The sequence below is a fragment of the Nyctereutes procyonoides genome, unplaced genomic scaffold (genome assembly GCF_905146905.1).
Source record: "Nyctereutes procyonoides isolate TBG_1078 unplaced genomic scaffold, NYPRO_anot_genome, whole genome shotgun sequence".
Taxonomy (NCBI): Eukaryota; Metazoa; Chordata; class Mammalia; order Carnivora; family Canidae; genus Nyctereutes; species Nyctereutes procyonoides.
The window spans coordinates 49,995,650-50,014,288 of NW_026575140.1; the positions used below are offsets into that span (position 1 = coordinate 49,995,650).

An 18,639-nucleotide genomic window follows, 5' to 3' on the forward strand; every position below is an offset into this window, starting at 1 on the left:
GGCAATTAAGGAGAATTGCTTTAATCTGTCTTCAGGTGTGACCCCCCCCCCCCCCCCACAATTAACTTAAGTCTACCAGAGAGAGAAGTATAGCAATGAGTAAAGCTAAGAGAACTCAGGATAATAATTTTTTAAATAATAATAATATTTGCTTAGCTTTATTTTTTGAACTGTCTGCAATAAACATTTATACCTACCAAGAGGCACTTTGCTAGATACTGAGCATGCAACACTGACCAAAAACATGAATTCTCCTTTGTTTTATTTGATAGTTCATTCATTTCTGTTCTTTATTTTTTGTCCTACTTTACTCATGTTTTACATTGTTTTTTTTTTTAATTTCTTGGACTGAAAAGGTTAGCTTTTTTTTCCACTTTCAATCATTTTTTAAAAATATACTTTATACTAAAAATATATATATACTTTAATACTATTAATTTCCCTTGAAGTATTCTGTTAGCTGCACCCAACAAATTTTGATATGTACTTCTCCCACTGTCACTCAGTTTTAAATAATGTATAGTTTCTGTTGTGAGTTCCTCTTTAATACATGAGGTTTTTAAGGGTATATTTTAAAGTTTGTACATGCCTATGTGTGTATATAATACAGTCAATCCTCATTATCCACAGGTTCCATATTTTCAAATGCACCAACATGCTAAAATTTACTTGTAACCCCAAAATTAATATGGTACTTTTGCAGTCATCTGTGGACATGTGTATTTTCAGGGCAGTGAAAAGTTTTAAGTTGCCAATGATGCACTCACCCAGGTTTTCAACTGAGGTTGAAATCTCTGCCTTGTTTCAGCTCTCATACAATAAACAAGTATCCTTTCCTCAGTATATTTGGTGCCCCATTGTTCTCATTTTGGGGCTTTTTGTTGGTGATTTTACTGTTTAAAATGTTCTCTAAGGGGATGCCTAGGTGGTTCAGTGGTTGAGCATCACTTGGCATGATCCCAGGTCCAGGGTTCGAGTACTACATTGGGCTCCCTGAGAGGAGCCTGCTTCTCCCTCTACCTGTGTCTCTGCCTCTCTCTCTCTGAGTCTCTCAGGAATAAATAAATAAAGTCTTAAAAAAATTAAATAAAATGTCCTCTAAGGATGCCATTCAAGTGCTGTCTAGGGCACTTACAGAGAAAGTATGTGTGTTAAATAAGCTTCATTCATGCATGAGTTATAGCCCTGTTGGTTGTGTATTTGGTGTTAACGAATCAATAACATAATATTAAATAAAGCATCTTTAAACAGAAACACACATAAAACACGATTATGTGTTCATCAGCTGATGAAAATGTTAACACCAGAGGCTCTTAAGAACCAAAGCCTTTATTTCCCCTAGGAAAAATGATGCAGTATTGACTATTTCAAGTGTTTGCAGTAACTTTATAGGACATAGCTAGCAGAACAAGAATCATTGTATAGCCTTTTTATTGTTGATTTAGAATTGAATCCCTCTCTGGTCATTACATGTGACTTCTGTAATACTGGTTTTTAAAGACTTATTGAGAATTCCTTAGTGAATGACCTACTTTATGATCAGTCTTTATAAATGTTAACATGTTTATCTAAAAAAAATGTGTGTGCTCTATTGGTTGCATTTCAGATTCCAGATATAACCAGTAGATTGAGCTTAGTACATATGTTGGTCACAACTTGTATATTCTAACTACTTTCTAACTACTTTCTTAACTTTTTGATCTATAACTTTATGATACAAGTATGTTGAGATCTCCCACCCTGAGTTTGAATTTGTCCATTTGTCTTTGTGTTTGATTTATTTATGTTTGGTGCATAAAAGATCAAGGTTGCTATATCATCTTAGTAGACTATTCCTTTTATCATCCTATGTCTCTCATAATTAATGATTTAGCCTTAAATTCTATTTTAATCTTAACATTGCTCTAATAGCTTTCTTTGGACTTGTATCTGCATGGCTCATCTTTTTAAAATACCTTTATCGTTTTTCTTTAAGTAAGCTCCACACCCAACACGGGGCTTTTTAATGCCTTTATTTATTTATTTATTTTTAATTTATTTATTTATTTATTTGACAGAGAGAGAGCACAAGCAGGGAAAGAGGCAGGCAGAGGGAGAGGGAGAAGCAGGCTCCTTGCTTAGCAAGGAGCCCAATGTGGGGCTCCATCCCAGGATCATGATCCAAGCTGAAGGCAGACACTTACCAGGCACCCCTTAATACTTTATTTTTAACCTTTTGTTGTCATCTTAAATTTGTTTTAAGATTTTATTATTTAGGGACACCTGGGTGGCTCAGTGGTTGAGCATCTGCCTTTGGCTCAAGTCATGATCCTGGGGTCCTGGAATCAAATCCCACATTGGGCTCCCTTTGGGGAGCCTGCTTCTCCCTCTGCCTATGTTTCTGCCTCTCTGTCTCTCATGAGTAAATAAATGATATCTTTAAAAAAAATCATTTCTTGGCCTTTTGGCTGAGATCAAGTGTAAAAAAAAAAAAGATTTTATTATTTATTTGAGAGAGAAAGAGAGCACCAGTGGAGGGGGGGGCAGCAGAGAGAAAAGCAACTCCCCACTGAACAGGGAGCTTGATGTGGGGCTCTATCTCAGGCGCCCCTTTTGTTGTAATTTTTAGGTCTATTTTCTGCATATTGTTGAATTTTTTCCCTACTCTATGAAATATCTTTCTTCCTTTGTTGTGGTATAATTGACACACATTACAGTAGTTTCAAGTGTATAGTAATTTCAGGTGTAGTATTCAGGCTCCCTACTCAATGGGGAGTCTACTTCTTTTTCTTCCTCTCCTTCTGCCCCTCTCCACCTCCCCATGACAGAGAGAGAGCCCATGAGCAGGGGGAGGGGTAGAGAAGAGAATCTCATGCTGAATCTCTGCTGAGCATGGAGCCTGAATCAGGGCTTGGTCCCAGGACCCTGAGATCATTACCTGAGGGAAAACCAAGAATCGGATGCTTAACCAACTGAGCCACTCAGGCGCCCCTGCTACTGTACTTTATAATATCATTACTGATATACACTAGATTCCTGGCCCTCTCTGTTTCTTATATCTTTCATATTACCTCTTTGTTCACTTTTTGCTGATGCATATACTTCAGCAATTTTTTTCTTTTCTGTCTGCCTATTATTTCACTTTTTTTTAATTTCATAATTTCTTCTTCTTTAGGGTGGTTTTTCTCCTACTTAGATGTTTGAATGTCCAAAATGTAATTATTTTGGTCTGACAAAGTGGGGCTTTCTTTGTTGTTTTTTTAAGATTTATTTATTGTTAATGTATTTTTTTAAAAGACTTTATTTATTTATTCATGAGAAACACAGAGAGGGAGGCAGAGAACATAGAGGCAGAGAACATAGAGGCAGAATCAGGCTCCTCACAGGGAGCCGGATATAGAACTTGATCCCCGACCCGGGATCATGCCCTGAGCCTAAGGCAGACACTTGACCACTGAGCCACCCAGGAGTCCTTTCCTTTTTTTTTTTTTTTTTTTAAGATTTTATTTATTTATTCATGAGATTCACAGAGAGACAGGCAGAGACATAGACATAGGCAGAGGGAGAAGCAGGCTCCCCCAAGGAGCCAGATACAGAACTCGATCCCAGGACCCCAGGATCACACACTGAACCAAAGGCAGCTGCTTAACTGCTGAGCCACCCAGGCATCTCTATTTATTTATTTTAGAGAGAGAGAGTGCACATGAGGGGCAGAAGGAGAGGGAGAGAGAATCTCAAGCAGACTCTGTGCTGAGCATAGAGCTCAACTCAAGGTTCGATCTCATGACCCTGAGATACCAACCCTGAGATCATGACCTGAGCAGAAACCAAGAGTTGGACATGTAACTAACTTTGCCACCCAGGTGCCCCTGATAAAGTGTTTTATAAAACTATCTTCATCTTAAATATATTCACGGTCTAGTTGCTGATTTTATTAGTTCTCTTTCTTCACATTACATTGTCTTTAGGAATTCTGATTTGCAAATTAGGCACAAGGTTGTTGAATTTAGGAATGTTATTCCCCTCCTCCTTCGTGCTACCCCCCCCCCCACACACACACCCAACCCTTGTCTAGAGAGTTTGCAATTGCTTGAAGGCCAGAATCAGGTCCTCACTTGGCAGTTCCAGTCACAAAGCCCAAAGGTAATTCAGCTCAGTGCTGATCTCAAAGCATTCAGCTTGCCCTCAGAGCAGTCCATGGCATTTCTTCCCAACTTCTTTTCACAGACAACCCAGCCCCTGGCCCATCCAACAGAGTCCGGGCAGTGAGATCCTTCAGAAGCAGGACTCCCAGCCAACACCTTGCTCTGAGCCCCTGAGCCAGCAATCCTCTGCTTCAGGCTGTCATTCTTGTATTTACATTCTTTAGGTTCATGGTGCTCTTGGTGTTAGTTTTGACCCATTCTTGTCTCTGTATTCTCTCAGCATTTTCTTGTCATTACTATGTGTTTGGAACAGGAAGCACGAATTTACTGCTGCATCTTAACCAGATCAACCTGAATTATCTTGACCAGGAACACCTGAATTATGTTGAACCTAAGAAAATTAAAAGTAGGGATGCCTGGGTGGCTCAGCGGTTGAGTGTCTGCCTTCGGCTTAGGGCATGATCCCAGGATCCCGGGATCAAGTCCCGCTTCAGGCTCCCTGCGAGGAGTCTGCTTCTCCCTCTGCCTGTGTCTCTGCCATTCCCTGTGTTTTAAATAGATAGATAGATATAGATAGATAGATAGATAGATAGATAGATAGATAGATAGATAGACAGATAGATACCATTCTCTGTGTTTATAAATAAATAAATACCATTCTCTGTGTTTATAATAAATAAATACCATTCTCTGTGTTTCTAATAAATAAATAAATTTTAAAAAGAAAAAATTTTTAAAAGAAAATTAAAAGTAAATACAGGGTGCCTGATGCATTCGGCAGAGCATGCAACTCTTTTTTTTTTTTTAAGATTTTATTTATTTATTCATGGAGACACAGAGAGAGGGGTGGGGGGCAGAGACACAGACAGAGGGAGAAGCAGGCTCCATGCAGGGAGCCCGACGTGGGACTCGACCCCAGATCTCCAGGATCACACCCCGGGCTGAAGGCAGCGCTAAACCACTAAGCCACCGGGTCTGCCCAGAGCATGCAACTCTTGATCTTGGGGTCATTACATCGAGCCCCCACATTGGGGGTAGAGTTTACTTAATAAAAAAAAGAATACAAAGAAATTAAAAATAAATAGAATTCCCATATATGGTAATTACCATATATGGTAGCCATATATATGATCCAGCAATCCTACTTCTGGGTTTATATTCAAAAGAATTGAAAGCAGGGTCTTGATTTCCACATCCATGTTCATTGCAGCATGTTACACAAGAGCCAACAGATAGAAGCAGCCCAAATGTCCCTAGCATTTGAATCAATTAAGAAAATCTACACACTTAGGATGGAATATTATTCAGGCTTAAAAAAAGAGAAAGGAATCCTGTCATCTGCTACAACATGGATGAACCCTGAGGACATTTTGCTGAGTGAAATAAGCCAGTTGCAAAAGGACAAATACTCTATGATTCTACTCAAATGAGAAATCTAGAGTAGTCAAAATCACAGAGACAGAAGGTAGAATGATGGTTGCCAGGGACTGGAGGAGGGGGAAATAGGGAGTTGGTTTTTAGTGGGTCTAGAGTTTTCTTTTCGCAAGGTGAAAAAAATTCTATGGATTTTTTACACAACAATATGAATATGGGTAAGATTATAGAACCATACATTTAAAAATGGTTAAGATGGTAAAAATTTATATTTTGTGCTTAATAACATAATCAAAAATTAAAAATAAATTAAAAGTAATAACATTTTTGCTAGGGAAGAGGAAAAGGTAAATTAAATGATAGAACCCATTGTTAAGCCCTTAAATGAGATAGATCTGTAAATTAGTAAAATATTTTTGGGGAGTCATAGCAATAAGTCTCAGAAATCTGGGGCACCTGGGTGGCTCAGTGGTTGAGTGTCTGCCTTTGGCTCAGGTCGTGATCCTGGGGTCCTGGGATCGAGTCCCACATGGGGCTCCCTGCAGGGAACCTACCTCTCCCTCTTCCTATATCTGTGCCTCCCTCTGTGTCTCTCATGAATAAATAAAGAAAAACCTAAAAAAGAAAAGTCAGTCTGTTTAGAATGTACTTATCTTTTGATATTCTTGATATACTAAGTAAAAACAAACAGGTTACAGGGGCACCTGGCTGGCTCAGTTGGTAGAGCACGCAACTCTTGATCTTGGGGCCATAAAATTGAGCCCCACACTAAACAGTTTACTTTAAAAAATAAATTAATTAAATAAGTAAATATATTTACAAAATCATTATGTATTACTTGTATACTTCAATAAATTTGCACTTACTCTGACCCAATCATTTTTATTTCTAAGACTTTATCCTAAAGAAATAAACAAAGATGCATTCAGAGATTTATGAGCAAGAATGCTCATTGGTATAATTTATGATAGTCAAAAAAGTAACTAATATTCAGCAGATGAGTGATGTAGGATTGAATAACCAGCAAAATCATAGCTTTGAAGGAAAGCTCAAATATCTCTGCCTCTCTCTGTGTCTCTCATGAATAAATAAATAAATAATCTTAAAAATATTTTTTAATAAAATAAAATAATAAATTGAGGTAATGCATGGAAACCAATCACACTCTATAGCCGTCAGTGGCATCGTGTAGTTTTATCACAGGACTGTTGGTAAGAGATGGGACAGGGGAGGCAGTGATTGGAGGCCAATCAAGAGGTGTTCACGCATTATAGGAAGAAGCCAGAGTAAGTTATTAGCATGAGGTGTGTTCGTGGGAGGAAGAACTTCAGGTGAGGAAAGGAGTGAAGCAGTGCATGTCTTCTAACTAGTCTTTGCTTCTTCTAGAGAGCCATGTCCTGCCACCACAGCCAGCTGCTCTGGTTCCGCCGCCTCTATGTGCTCTTCTCCAGATACATGAGAATCAACTCCCTGTACTTCCTCTGAAGCCTTGAAGAATTTTCTGATCCAAGGAACAAAGGGAGAAAAATGGCCAGAACGCCTGGGTCCTGGCCTTGAGCTGGCCTATAGCTCTGAACCAAAGGAGATCCCGGTGTGGGGAGGCCTTCCAGAGCTCTGCTGCTCTGTGCTGTGAGGCTCTAACAAAAGGGGGACCATGCAGACCAGTGGGTTGTCCAAACGTCAGCTTCTTCCTCTGGGAAAAAAAACCCCACAGCAGTCAAAACCAAACAAACCAAAGGATAATAATAGCTACCCTGCTAGCTTCTCTAGTTCTTCTGAAAAACAGGTTACATAATGACGTGATGTATGTCAAAACACCTAGCATAGAGCCTGCTATTATTATAAATGATCGTAAAAGCGCTCTGAAATCACTTCACAGATGCCATGGTGTGGTATTTTTACACTGTTTCCAAAGGAGGCTCACCAAACACACACACACACACACACACACACACACACACACACACACAAAATAACCAGTCTGTGTTGAATTAGTTCAACCAAGGTTCCTTTGATTAATGTTGTAGCTTATGTATCAGATTTGAATCCAGGGAAACTTCTCTATTTAATATCACAGTTGGTAAATTGACTGGGCTCCCAAAGTCTGAACACCATGTCCAGCATTTCATACTGAGATTATTATGATGTGGGCCCTGCCCTGAAGGAGTTTACAGATGTCTCAGCTCCCAGTCTTTTGCGGGAAGCAGGAAATAGGAAGACAAATCTGGAATTGTTTTGTTTTGTTAAGACTCAAAAATATGATGTTTTAAAATTGTGCTACAAACAAAAGCAGTCTGAGGCGTCTAGCTTGGAAGCTACTCCCACAGTCCACCTAATGGTTCAGGGAAGTGGCCTGAGGCAGGGAAGCTCAGTGGTGAAGCATGCAGGCTCTGAATACTTCTGAGCCTGGGTATGAGGCCAGATTTACCAGCAACGTAAAGTCTCTGATGCAATTCTCCCATTTACAAAATGAAAGACAGTCATGGTACCAACCTCGGAGGAGATGATGCCTGGTGGGCGCATAGTAAAGGGTCTGGCACTCAGAGCTCTGGAGGGACGAGCTACTGGTATTCTGAAATCTACAGAATAAGCAGGCATAATACAGAGGGACTCACATAAGTAGAAGTCCTGACACAGAAAGGATCTTGGTGTGCATTGTCTAGTGAGTATCCTCTCTGCCCCTCGGATGAAGGCTTGCATTGCTGTCTCCATAGCAACAGGTTAGAGATCTCTCTTGAATGCCTCCTAGGGGCCAAAGGGGATTGACAGAGCTATCAGGCCCTGTAGCTGGAATCGAAATGCAAATCCGGTTGTTATCTGTCTACATAAAATTTGTCAATAGGTCCTAATAGCCTCCATAGAAACTGAGAAGGTATACAAGCCACCAACGCTGGTTAGAGCTGGGGGTGCTGAGAGGGGGCAGGGACAAGCTGCCTCCTGTCCTGCTGCTGAGAAGACACAGGCACTGAACTAGCCTCTCTGGACTGCAAGTCTCAGTATGTTTTGTTTTGTTTGTTTTTTTAAGATTTTATTTATTTATTCATAAGAGATACACAGAGAGAGGCAGAGACACAGGCAGTGGGAGAAGCAGGCTCCCTGCGGGGAACCGTATGTGGGACAAAATCCTGGGACTCCAGAATCATGCCCTGAGCCAAAGGCAGACGCTCAACGGCTGAGCCACCCATACTACCCAAGTCTCAATATGTATAAAGAGCTTATAAAATACCCGTACCCTGCGACCTAAGGAAATACTTTAAAATTAAATGTATACATACAGACATCATCACAGTATTATTTATAATAACACAATTAGAAAATCCCAGTGATGCAATCATAGCAACGAGAAAATGTTTGTTTTATTAAATTTTATTATTTTATTATTATTATTTAAGATTTTATTTATTTATTCATGAGAGACACCGAGAGAGAAAGAGGCAGAGACACAGACGGAGAGAGAAGCAGGCTCCAAGCAGGGAGCCTGATGTGCGACTGGATCCCGGGTCTCCAGGATCACACCCTGGGCTGAAGACAGTGCTAAACCGCTGAGCCACCCGGGATGCCCTATTTTTTTTATTTTTTAAAAAATATTTTATTTATTTTTTCATGAGAGACACAGAGAGAGAGGCAGAGACATAGGCAGAGGCAGAAGCAGGCTCCATGCAGGGAGCCCGATGTGGCACTCGATCCTGGGACTCCAGGATCACGACCTGAGCCAAAGGCAGACAACCGCTGAGCCACCCAGGCATCCCTGTTTTATTATGTTTTCGAAAGCAAGTTAGGAATGATACAATCTCATTTTAGTTAAACATACATGCACAGATAAATACATCTGTGTGTATATTCACACATAAAAGTGTGTGTGTAGAGAGAAAAAGAGAGAGATACACAGAGATATATATCCAAAAGGTATTTACTGGGGTGCCTGGCCAGCTCAATTGGTAGAGCACAGGATTCTTGATCTTGGGATGTCTTGAGTTCAAGCCCCATGTTGGGTGTAAAGCTTGCGTTTAAAAAAAAAAGTAATTACCAATTAGTACGGTTATCTTTCTAAAATGAACATTTATAATTTTAAAGGATTTTGTTGTTTATGAATAGTTTTGATGTGATAAAACACTTTTGATAAAATGTAAAGCTAAAAAACTGCATGGGCAGGGGCACCTAGGTGGCTGAGTCGGTTCAGCATCTGACTTCAGCTCAGGTCATGATCTCGGATTGAACCCCACCTCGGGCTCCCTGCTTAGCTTGGAGTCTTCTTGTCTTTCTTCCTCTCCCTTTGCCCCTCCCCCTGTTCGTGCTCACTCTCTCTTTCAATACATAAATAAAACCTTTTTAAAAAATGTGTATAGCCAGGATAATCTCAATCATGTATAGAAACGATTCATTAAAGAGAAGCCAGCTATTTATACACTGCTGACAGGCATGTAATGGTACAGACTGTGAAGGGCAACATGGCAATTTCTAGTAAAGTTACATATTCTTTGATCCAGCATTTCCATTTCTAGTAATTTACACTATAGATTTACATGTTTCAAAGATTTAAGGGACCCTGAAAGACTTTATAATAGTAAAATACTGCACCAGTCCAAACACTACCAATAAGGATTGCCTAAATAAGTGTGGGTACACCAGTAAAATAGAATGCCACAAAATTATTAAAAATAATAAGGCAGGCAGCCCCGGTGGCGCAGCGGTTTAGTGCCGCATGCAGCCCAGGGTGTGATCCTGGAGACCAAGGATCGAGGCCCAAGTCGGGCTCCCTGCATGGAGCCTGCTTCTCCTTCTGCCTGTGTCTCTGTCTCTGTCTCTGTCTCTGTCTCTCTCTCTCTCTCTCTCTCTCTCTCTGTGTGTGTGTCTCTATGAATAAATAAACAAAATCTTAAAAAAAATAATAATAAGGCAATGCACTGATACAGCGAGATCTCCAAGATATACAGTTAACTGGAAAAAAGCCAGATGCAAAACAGTGTTTGAGAATGCAACCATTAGTGGGGGAAAAAATATATATGTCTACACATCCAATTGCATGTGAACAAATGGGATATTTCTGGTTACAGTGCTTGTCTACAAAAGGAAATTGAGAGGAAGGGAATGGATACCTTTTTTGTCCCTTTTGAATTTTATACCATGCACATATATTCCCTATTCAAAAATACTTTTAAAAGTATTTGGAGGTTAGAAAGCTGAGTAGAATCATCAATAGTAGTTGCTTCTGAATGGTGGGATTTGAGTTCTTTTCTTCTGTTGTTTTACTGCCCATGTTGGCATTTTTGTTTTTTTAATAAATTAGGTAAAAGTCAAGGTGGAAATGAAAACAAGCTAACATTTTTATTTCCTGGTGACGGGGGCTTGATTCTGATCCTTGTTGCTGGAGAGCAAGCTCCCCCTATGGCTGGCTCTGTCCATCCCAACACCCTGGGGGCATCGCAGGGCCTGGGGCACCTGCAGCTGCAGGCTCCCCTCAGAGATCCCAGTGGGACCAGAGAAAGATTCTCCCCGGTGCCTGAAGAGAGCACTGGACAGCAGCGTGGGAGGGAAGGATGCCCCTCGAAGCCAGTAGGGCTGCCGCTGGACCGGGGAGTAGGGCCTGTGCTCAGGTGAGGGGAAAGGTATCGTGTGCAGGGTAGCCCTGGGAACACACGGCAAAAAATGCCTCTGTGCAAACTGTCAGAAAGCAGCCCTTCCTCCAGGGAGACATATGCCCTCACCAGAGCAAACAGCCTGTTGAGAGGACCACAGACTACCCACTCCGCCCTCTGAGCCACACACTTGTAGAGTTAACAACCTGCAAAACTGTACAGTAGCCCTGAAGGCTAGAGCCAAGATGTTCATGGTTTCTTCAAGCCACAAGGCAAGGAAAGAAGGAAGGAAGGGGAGGAGGGAGGGAGGCAAGGAGAGGGCCAACCACACACAAACTAGATCTCAGCTAATTAAGAATTCCCTGGGAAGAAGCTGTATCCACTTGCCCAGAGTCCTGGGAGGCCAGCTTGTTCAGGGTTGGGGTGCTATTCCTGCTCCCTGCGGTTGGGAGAGGGTTACCCCTCATCAGAGGGACCTGTAGGCCATTCACAGTGGCTTCAGAGAGGGCCAGGGGTTTGCTAGTTCTTACCTCTGGCCCAGAAGAGCAGAAAGTGTCTCTCCACCACTCACTGCTTTGCCACTGCTCCGGACCAAGGGCGACCAGACACCGTAGGAAAGGGAAGCCCTCTCCCAAGGAAGCTCAGGAGGAAAGGAAGTTCCCCTCTGCAGGGGGCAGCCTTCCCCTAAGGAGCACTGAATGAGGGACTTCATCAAGAACAAAATGAAAGCTCAGGCCCTAGCCCAGACACAAAAAGATGTTTCTCAGGAGTGGCCAAATCAGTAATCTGGAGGATCAACTAGAAGATACCTCTCAGGACCCAGAGGACGGGAAGCTCAGAAATGGAAAACATGATGGAAATTAGACCTGAAAAATACATCTAAGGAAAAAAAAATCAGGAGACCTAAGATGTGAGTAATGGGAGTTCCAGAAGGAGAAACACAGATGGGGATAATGGAGAATTTATATAATCTGGAAGAGAATTGAGTCAGTGCACCAGAAGGGCTCACCATATTCTAGCCAGCTTTGATTTTTTTTAAAGATACACATGGGGTGCCTGGGTAGCTCAGTCGGTTAAGCATCTGCTTTCAGCTCATGTCATGATCCTGGGGTCCTGGGATTGAGCCCCACATCAGGCTCCACACTCAATGGGGGTTGGGGGGGTGTCTGCTTCTCTCTCTCCCTCTGTCCCTTCCCCCTGCTCTCTCTCTGTGTCAAAGAAATAAATAAAATCTTTTTTAAAATAGTAAAAATATACATGTGTGAGCTGCAAAATCCTAAAATTTCAAGTGGGGGAGGGAGATAAAAGTATTCTGAAGGTCTCCTGTGGGTTCAATGGGAAGCTCTTGAGGAGAAGCACCTTTAAAAGAAAAGAGAGATTTTATTTGTTTATTCATGAGAAACACAGAGAGAGGCACAGACAGAAGCCAGCTCCACACAGGGAGCCTGACGTGGGACTCGATCCTGGGTCTCCAGGATCAGACCCTGGGCTGAAGGTGGCACTAAACCACTGAGCCACCCAGGCTGCCCTGGAGGAGAAGCATCTTGAAGTGATAAAGTACCAGGGGCTCCGTCTGGGTCTGCAGGACAGGACAGGTAACCACCTGCAGCTTTGAAAAGATAGAATCACAATTAACTAAGCAGAAAAGAGGAAACAAAAATCTAAAAGACACCAAAGTAAAAGGAAAAAAAAAGGAAGACAGGAAGCAAAGCATAAAATGGAAAAATACAATGGAAATGATACAAAAAGAATCGAATCAAGTATCAGTTACTTCAAACAAAAAAAGGAATGAGCTAATTTCCCTACCAAACCTGAGTTAGAAAACAAAATCTAGCATCTAGACATAACAAAGAGAGGCTAAAAATAAAAGGATGTGTCACCTACCATGTACCAAGCGAAGGCACACAAACCAGAAGAGGGACAACACACATCCAAGCATCAAAAAGCCTGGAACAATGGGAGATATTTTAGACAGGCACCCGATTCTCTCCATGAGAAGATACGCACCCCATATCACAGCAGCCAGATACTTGCAACAAACTGTCTCAGAGACCCAAGTTATTTTAAAAACACAAAACACAATAATAATGAAAGGCTTTAATATTCTTTCAGAACGCTGACAAATCAAGGTGGCAAAAAGTAAAGACACAGCATTTGGGTAATATAAGGAACTTAAATAAAGTCAGTACTCACTTATGTGATAAAATATTTACAAAATTCAATTATTGATTGGCCCCTGAGAAATCCCTAATAAATTTCCCGAAGTAAATTTTGCAGGCCACATTTTTTTTATCATCATCATCCAATACGTTTCAATTAGTTTATAAAATGACCCCAAAGCCTCTACAGAGAAACCAAGAAACATCCTCCAAAATGACCTCTAGACCAAAGAAAAAATTATAAACTAACTAGAAGATAATAAAAATGACGTGGGGTTTTTTTTATTATTATTTATGATAGTCACACAGAGAGAGAGAGAGAGAGAGAGAGAGAGAGAGAGAGGCAGAGACACAGGCAGAGGGATAAGCAGGCTCCATGCACTGGGAGCCCGACGTGGGACTCGATCCCAGGTCTCCAAGATCGCGCCCTGGGCCAAAGGCAGGCGCCAAACCACTGCGCCACCCAGGGATCCCCAAAAATGATGTTTTGTATGGGACCTATCTCCAGATGATCTGTACTCTCATTTTTTAAAAAGATTGAAATTAAGTGAACTACGTGATTCAATGCAAAGAAATCTACAATATAAACCAAGCGAAAGTAGCAAGAGGGATTTAATACAAATGAAGGAGAAAAATAAAAAGATGGTGGAAAGGTTCTAAGTTTTCTTTGAAAAATCAAATAAGCCAACACCTGGCAAATCCAATTCAGAAAAAGGGAAAACGCAAGTGCCATGATCAGGAATAGGATGGATACTATGGCCACAAAAGTGGAAAAGACTGAAAAAACTCTAAGAGATGTTAATGCAAGTCTGTGGCAACGCAACTGAAAATCTGCAAGAAACGGATGACTTCCTAGGAAATTTTGGGCTCCTGCCGAACCCTACCAGAATGTCTTAAATAGGGTCCAGGCATTTCAATCCCATAAAATGCAGGGTTGTGTCACTGTGAGATTAATCCAAACCGATACTTTTTAATCTTCCAAGGACTCAGCATCAGGCCACCCAGCACTACAGTATCAGGGATCTCAGGCCACAGCTGTTCTGCCTTTGGCCAAGCCTAGTAGGGAGGGCAGGACACCCAGGCAGCACCAGGCTCAGCATCAACTGCAAGGCGGGGGTGGGAGGGAAGGGAGACTAGCCAGGCTCTGTGTCCAGGATGGTCCCCAGGACAGATTGATGGTGGCTGTTTCCTCCCACTGGGAAGCGTCACACTGTCCCTTTTGTTGAGTCCTTGCAAAGTAGAACATGCTTCAAGAGCAAGTCCCTAACAGGTGGTCATCTTCAAATCCCCTTCCAAGCTCACACTGCAGTACACCTTGGCGGGCCCACACTGGAGAATAGGCAGGGGGCCACAACTGGATTATATAATAATGGCAGTGCATCTGATTAATGGAATTTTATTTTTTTTTCTTTTTTTTTTAATTTCTATTTATTTATGATAGTCACAGAGAGAGAGAGAGAGAGGCAGAGACACAGGCAGAGGGAGAAGCAGGCTCCATGCACCGGGAGCCCGACGTGGGATTCAATCCCGGGTCTCCAGGATCACGCCCTGGGCCAAAGGCAGGCGCCAAACCGCTGCGCCACCCAGGGATCCTGATTAATGGAATTTTATATGGACAAAATTTACTTTAAAAAACGAACAGACCCAATAACCACAGAAAAATGAGAAAGGTAACTATATTTTTTCTTTTTTTTTTAATTTTTAAGGTTTTTATTTATTTATTCATGAAAGACAGAGAGAGAGGTGAGAGACACGCAGAGACACAGGCAGAGGGAGAAGCAGGCCCCACACAGAGAGCCCGATGTGGGACTCGATCCCAGGTCTCCAGGATCAGGCCCCAGGCCGAAGGTGGTGCTAAACCGCTGAGCCACTGGGGCTGCCCCTATAATAGATTTTTTAAAAGACTTATTTATTTGATGGGGGGTGCAGAGGGAAAGAAATCTCAAGTAGTGCTGAGCACAGAGCCTGACACAGGGCTCAATCCCACAACCCTGAGATCATGACCTCAGCCAAAACCAAGAGTCAGGTACTTAACCAACTGAGTCACCTAGGCGCCACTAAAACAGACATTTTTTTTAAAGATTCCTCGTCTAGATGGTTTTATAGCTATCTAAAGATAATTCCAATATTATCCAGAGAACAAAATATATACAAAAATACTCCAGTTCATACACAAAATAGCAAAACATGATCTAGCCCAACAAGTAAAAATCACTGACAATTTTATTTGCAAATAGAGGCATACCTTTTTTTATTGTACTTTGCTTTATTGCTCTTCACAAATATTGCATTTTTTACAAATTAAATCTTTGAGGCAAAGATTTGAGGCAATTTGTGTTGAGAAAATCTGCTGGTGCATTTTCCTAACAGCATGTGCTCACCTTGTGTTACAATGGAACATTTATGGGAATTCTTGCAATATTTTGTTTTTTTTCTTGCAATATTTAAATTTTTTCATTATTGTTATATTTGTTATGGTGATCTGTGATCAGTGATCTTTGATACCACCATAATTATTTCGAGACAACCACAAACCCTGCCCATATAAGATGGTGAACTTAATTTTAGTATATGTGCTGCCAAAGCAAACACAAGATAGTGAACTTAATAATAAATGTTGTGCGTACTCTGACTGCTGACTGGCCATCCCCCACCTCTCACCCTCTCTTTTGGGCCTTTCTAGTCTCTGAGACACAATATTGAAATGAGGCCAATTAATAACCCTACCATGGCTTCGATGGGTTGGAGTGAAAGGACAAGTCACATGTCTCTCACCCCTGAAACCAAAAGCTAGACAAGATTGAGCTTAGTGAGGTAGGCATCTCAGAAGCTGAGACAGGCTGAAAGCAAGGCCTCTCACACCAAACAGCCAAGCTGGGAAGGTAGAGGAGAAGTTCTTGAAGGAAAGGGTAAGTGCCACTCCAGGGACCACACGGATGAGAACAAAGCACTCTTGGATGTAGAGAAAGGTTTAGTGTTCTGGAGAGAAGGCCAAACCAACCCCAACACTCCCTGAAGCCAAAGCCTAACCCAGAGCCAGGCCCTGATTCCCTTCCCTTCTGTGAAGGCTGGGAGGTGAGGAAGCTGCAGGAGAAAAGTCTGAAGCTAGCAGAGGTTGGTTCCTGAGGTTTAAGGAAAGAAGCCGTCTCCATACCATCAAAGTGAAAAGCCAAGCAGCAAGTGCTGATGCAGAAGCTGCAGCAAGTTCTCCAGAAGATGAAGCTCAGATAACGAATGAAGGTGGCTGCACTCAACAACAGATTTTCAATATAGATGAAACAGCCTTCTTTTGGAAGAAAATGCCATCTAGAACTTCAATAGCTGGAGAGGAGAAGTCAATGCCTGGCTTCAAAGCTTCAAAGGTCAGGCTGACTCTCCTGCTGAGGCTCATGCAGCTGGTGACTTGAAGTTGAAGCCAATGCTCATTAATATTTTAAAAATCCTAGGACCCTTAAGAATTGTGCTAAATCTACTCTGCCATGTACATTGTTTACAACATGGTTTACTGAATATTTTAAGCCAAATGTTCATACCTCCTGCTCAGAGGAAAAAAGATTTCAAATATTCCTGCTCGTTGACAATGCACTTGGTCACCCAAGAGCTCCGATGGAGATGCACAGTGAGATTTATGCTGTTTTCAGGCCTGCTAACACAACATCCATTCGATACCCGTGGGCCAGGAGTAATTTCAACTTTCAGGTCTTCTTTCTCTTTTTTTAAGATTTTATTTATTTATTCATGAGAGACACAGAGAGAGAGAGAGAGAGAGAGAGAGAGAGAGAGAGAGGCAGAGACACAGGCAGAGGGAGAAGCAGGCTCCATGCTGGGAGCCCGACGTGGGACTCGATCCTGGGTCTCCAGGATCACGCCCTGGGCTGAAGGCGGCACTAAATCTCTGAGCCACCCGGGCTGCCCTCAGGTCTTCTTATTTAAGAAATATACGTCATAAGGCCCTGGTTGCCATAGACAGTGATTCCTCTGATGGATCTGGACAAAGTAAATTGAAGACCTTCTAGAAAGTATTTGTCATTCTAGGTGCCATTAGAAATATTTGTGGAAAAAAAAAGAAATATTTGTGATTCGTGGGAAGAGGGGAAAATATCAATATGAACAGGAGTTTGAAAGAATTTGATTCCAACCCTATGGATGACTCTGAGGGGTTCAAGACTTCAGTGGAGGAAGTAACTGAAGACGTGAAAAACAGCATGAGAGCCAGAGGGGGGAAAAAAAAAAGAACCAGAAGCAAAAGTGGCACCTGAACATGGGACTGAACGCCTGCAATCTCATAAAACTTAACAGATCATAAGCTGCTTCTTATGCATGAGCCAAGAATGTGGTTTCTTGATGGAATCTATTCCTGGTCAAGATTGTTAAAACGACCCTCCACCAGCAAAATAGAATACAACTCGCTGGAGGTTCAGATAATGGTTAGCATTTTTTAGCAATAAAGTATTTTTAATTAAGGTGTGTAATTTTTTTCAGACATAATACTAAGACACTCGATAGAATACAATAGAGTGAAATATAACTTTATACACACTAGGAAACCAAAAAATTCATTTGACTTACTTTATTGTAATATTCACCTTATTGTGGTGGTCTGGAACCCAACCCAGAGTATCTCTGGGGTATGCCTGTATAGATACAAAAATGTAGAAGAAAATATTGGTAACTTGAATCCAGCAGTGCATCAAAAGAAATACTATTCCACAACTGAATAGGACATTATTCTAAAATCTAAGAATGGTCTCACTTGGGGAAATCCATCAACATAACTCATTACACTAACAAATTAAGAAGAAAAATCATATTCTTTTATTTATAGGTACTGTGAGATTAACAAAATTTAGTCACTATTTCTATAACAATTTTTAAGAAATATAGGAGAAAAGAATACAACTTAAGTAAAGACTATGTACCCAAACCCAGCAGTCTGAAACTAAGTGGACATAGTAGGAATGAAACTCTATCATCATCATCAGTTAAATTGTTTTGAAGGGTGAAGCTAATGAAGTAGAACAGAACAGTAAAATAATTGGTGTAAGTTTTAGAAGAGATGGCTCTGTTTAGAAACCCAAGAGATGTCAATAAAATCTACTATAGTAAATGAGGAAATTTGTATAGCAACTGGACATCTTTACAAAAATCAATGGATTTTTGTAGTTTTACTCTAATTGACAAGATTTACTTTAATTGACAAGAATTCGACAGATGTGAAAATAAAAAATTTCCAGGGATGCCTGGGTGGCTCAGCAGTTGAGCATCTGCCTTTGGCTCAGGTTATGATCCCAGGTCCTGAGATCAAGTCCCATGTTAGGCTCCCTGCAAGGAGCCTGCTTCTCCCTCTGTCTATGTCTCGCCTCTCTCTGTGTGTCTCTCAGGACTAAATAAATAAAATCTTTAAAA

At 41.3% G+C, this 18,639-nt stretch overlaps 1 protein-coding gene across 1 annotated transcript in view; it reads left to right on the plus strand.

The window, feature by feature from the left end:
• PIGL (phosphatidylinositol glycan anchor biosynthesis class L) overlaps positions 1-8,342 on the plus strand; it is an 86,681-nt gene extending 78,339 nt beyond the window's left edge. Inside the window, exon 7 of the mRNA XM_055306441.1 lies at positions 6,885-8,342. Within this exon, the coding sequence (XP_055162416.1) occupies positions 6,885-6,983 (99 nt within the window). The 3' untranslated portion in view covers positions 6,984-8,342. The remainder of the gene's footprint in view (positions 1-6,884) is intronic.
• The last annotated feature ends 10,297 nt before the right edge of the window (positions 8,343-18,639 follow it).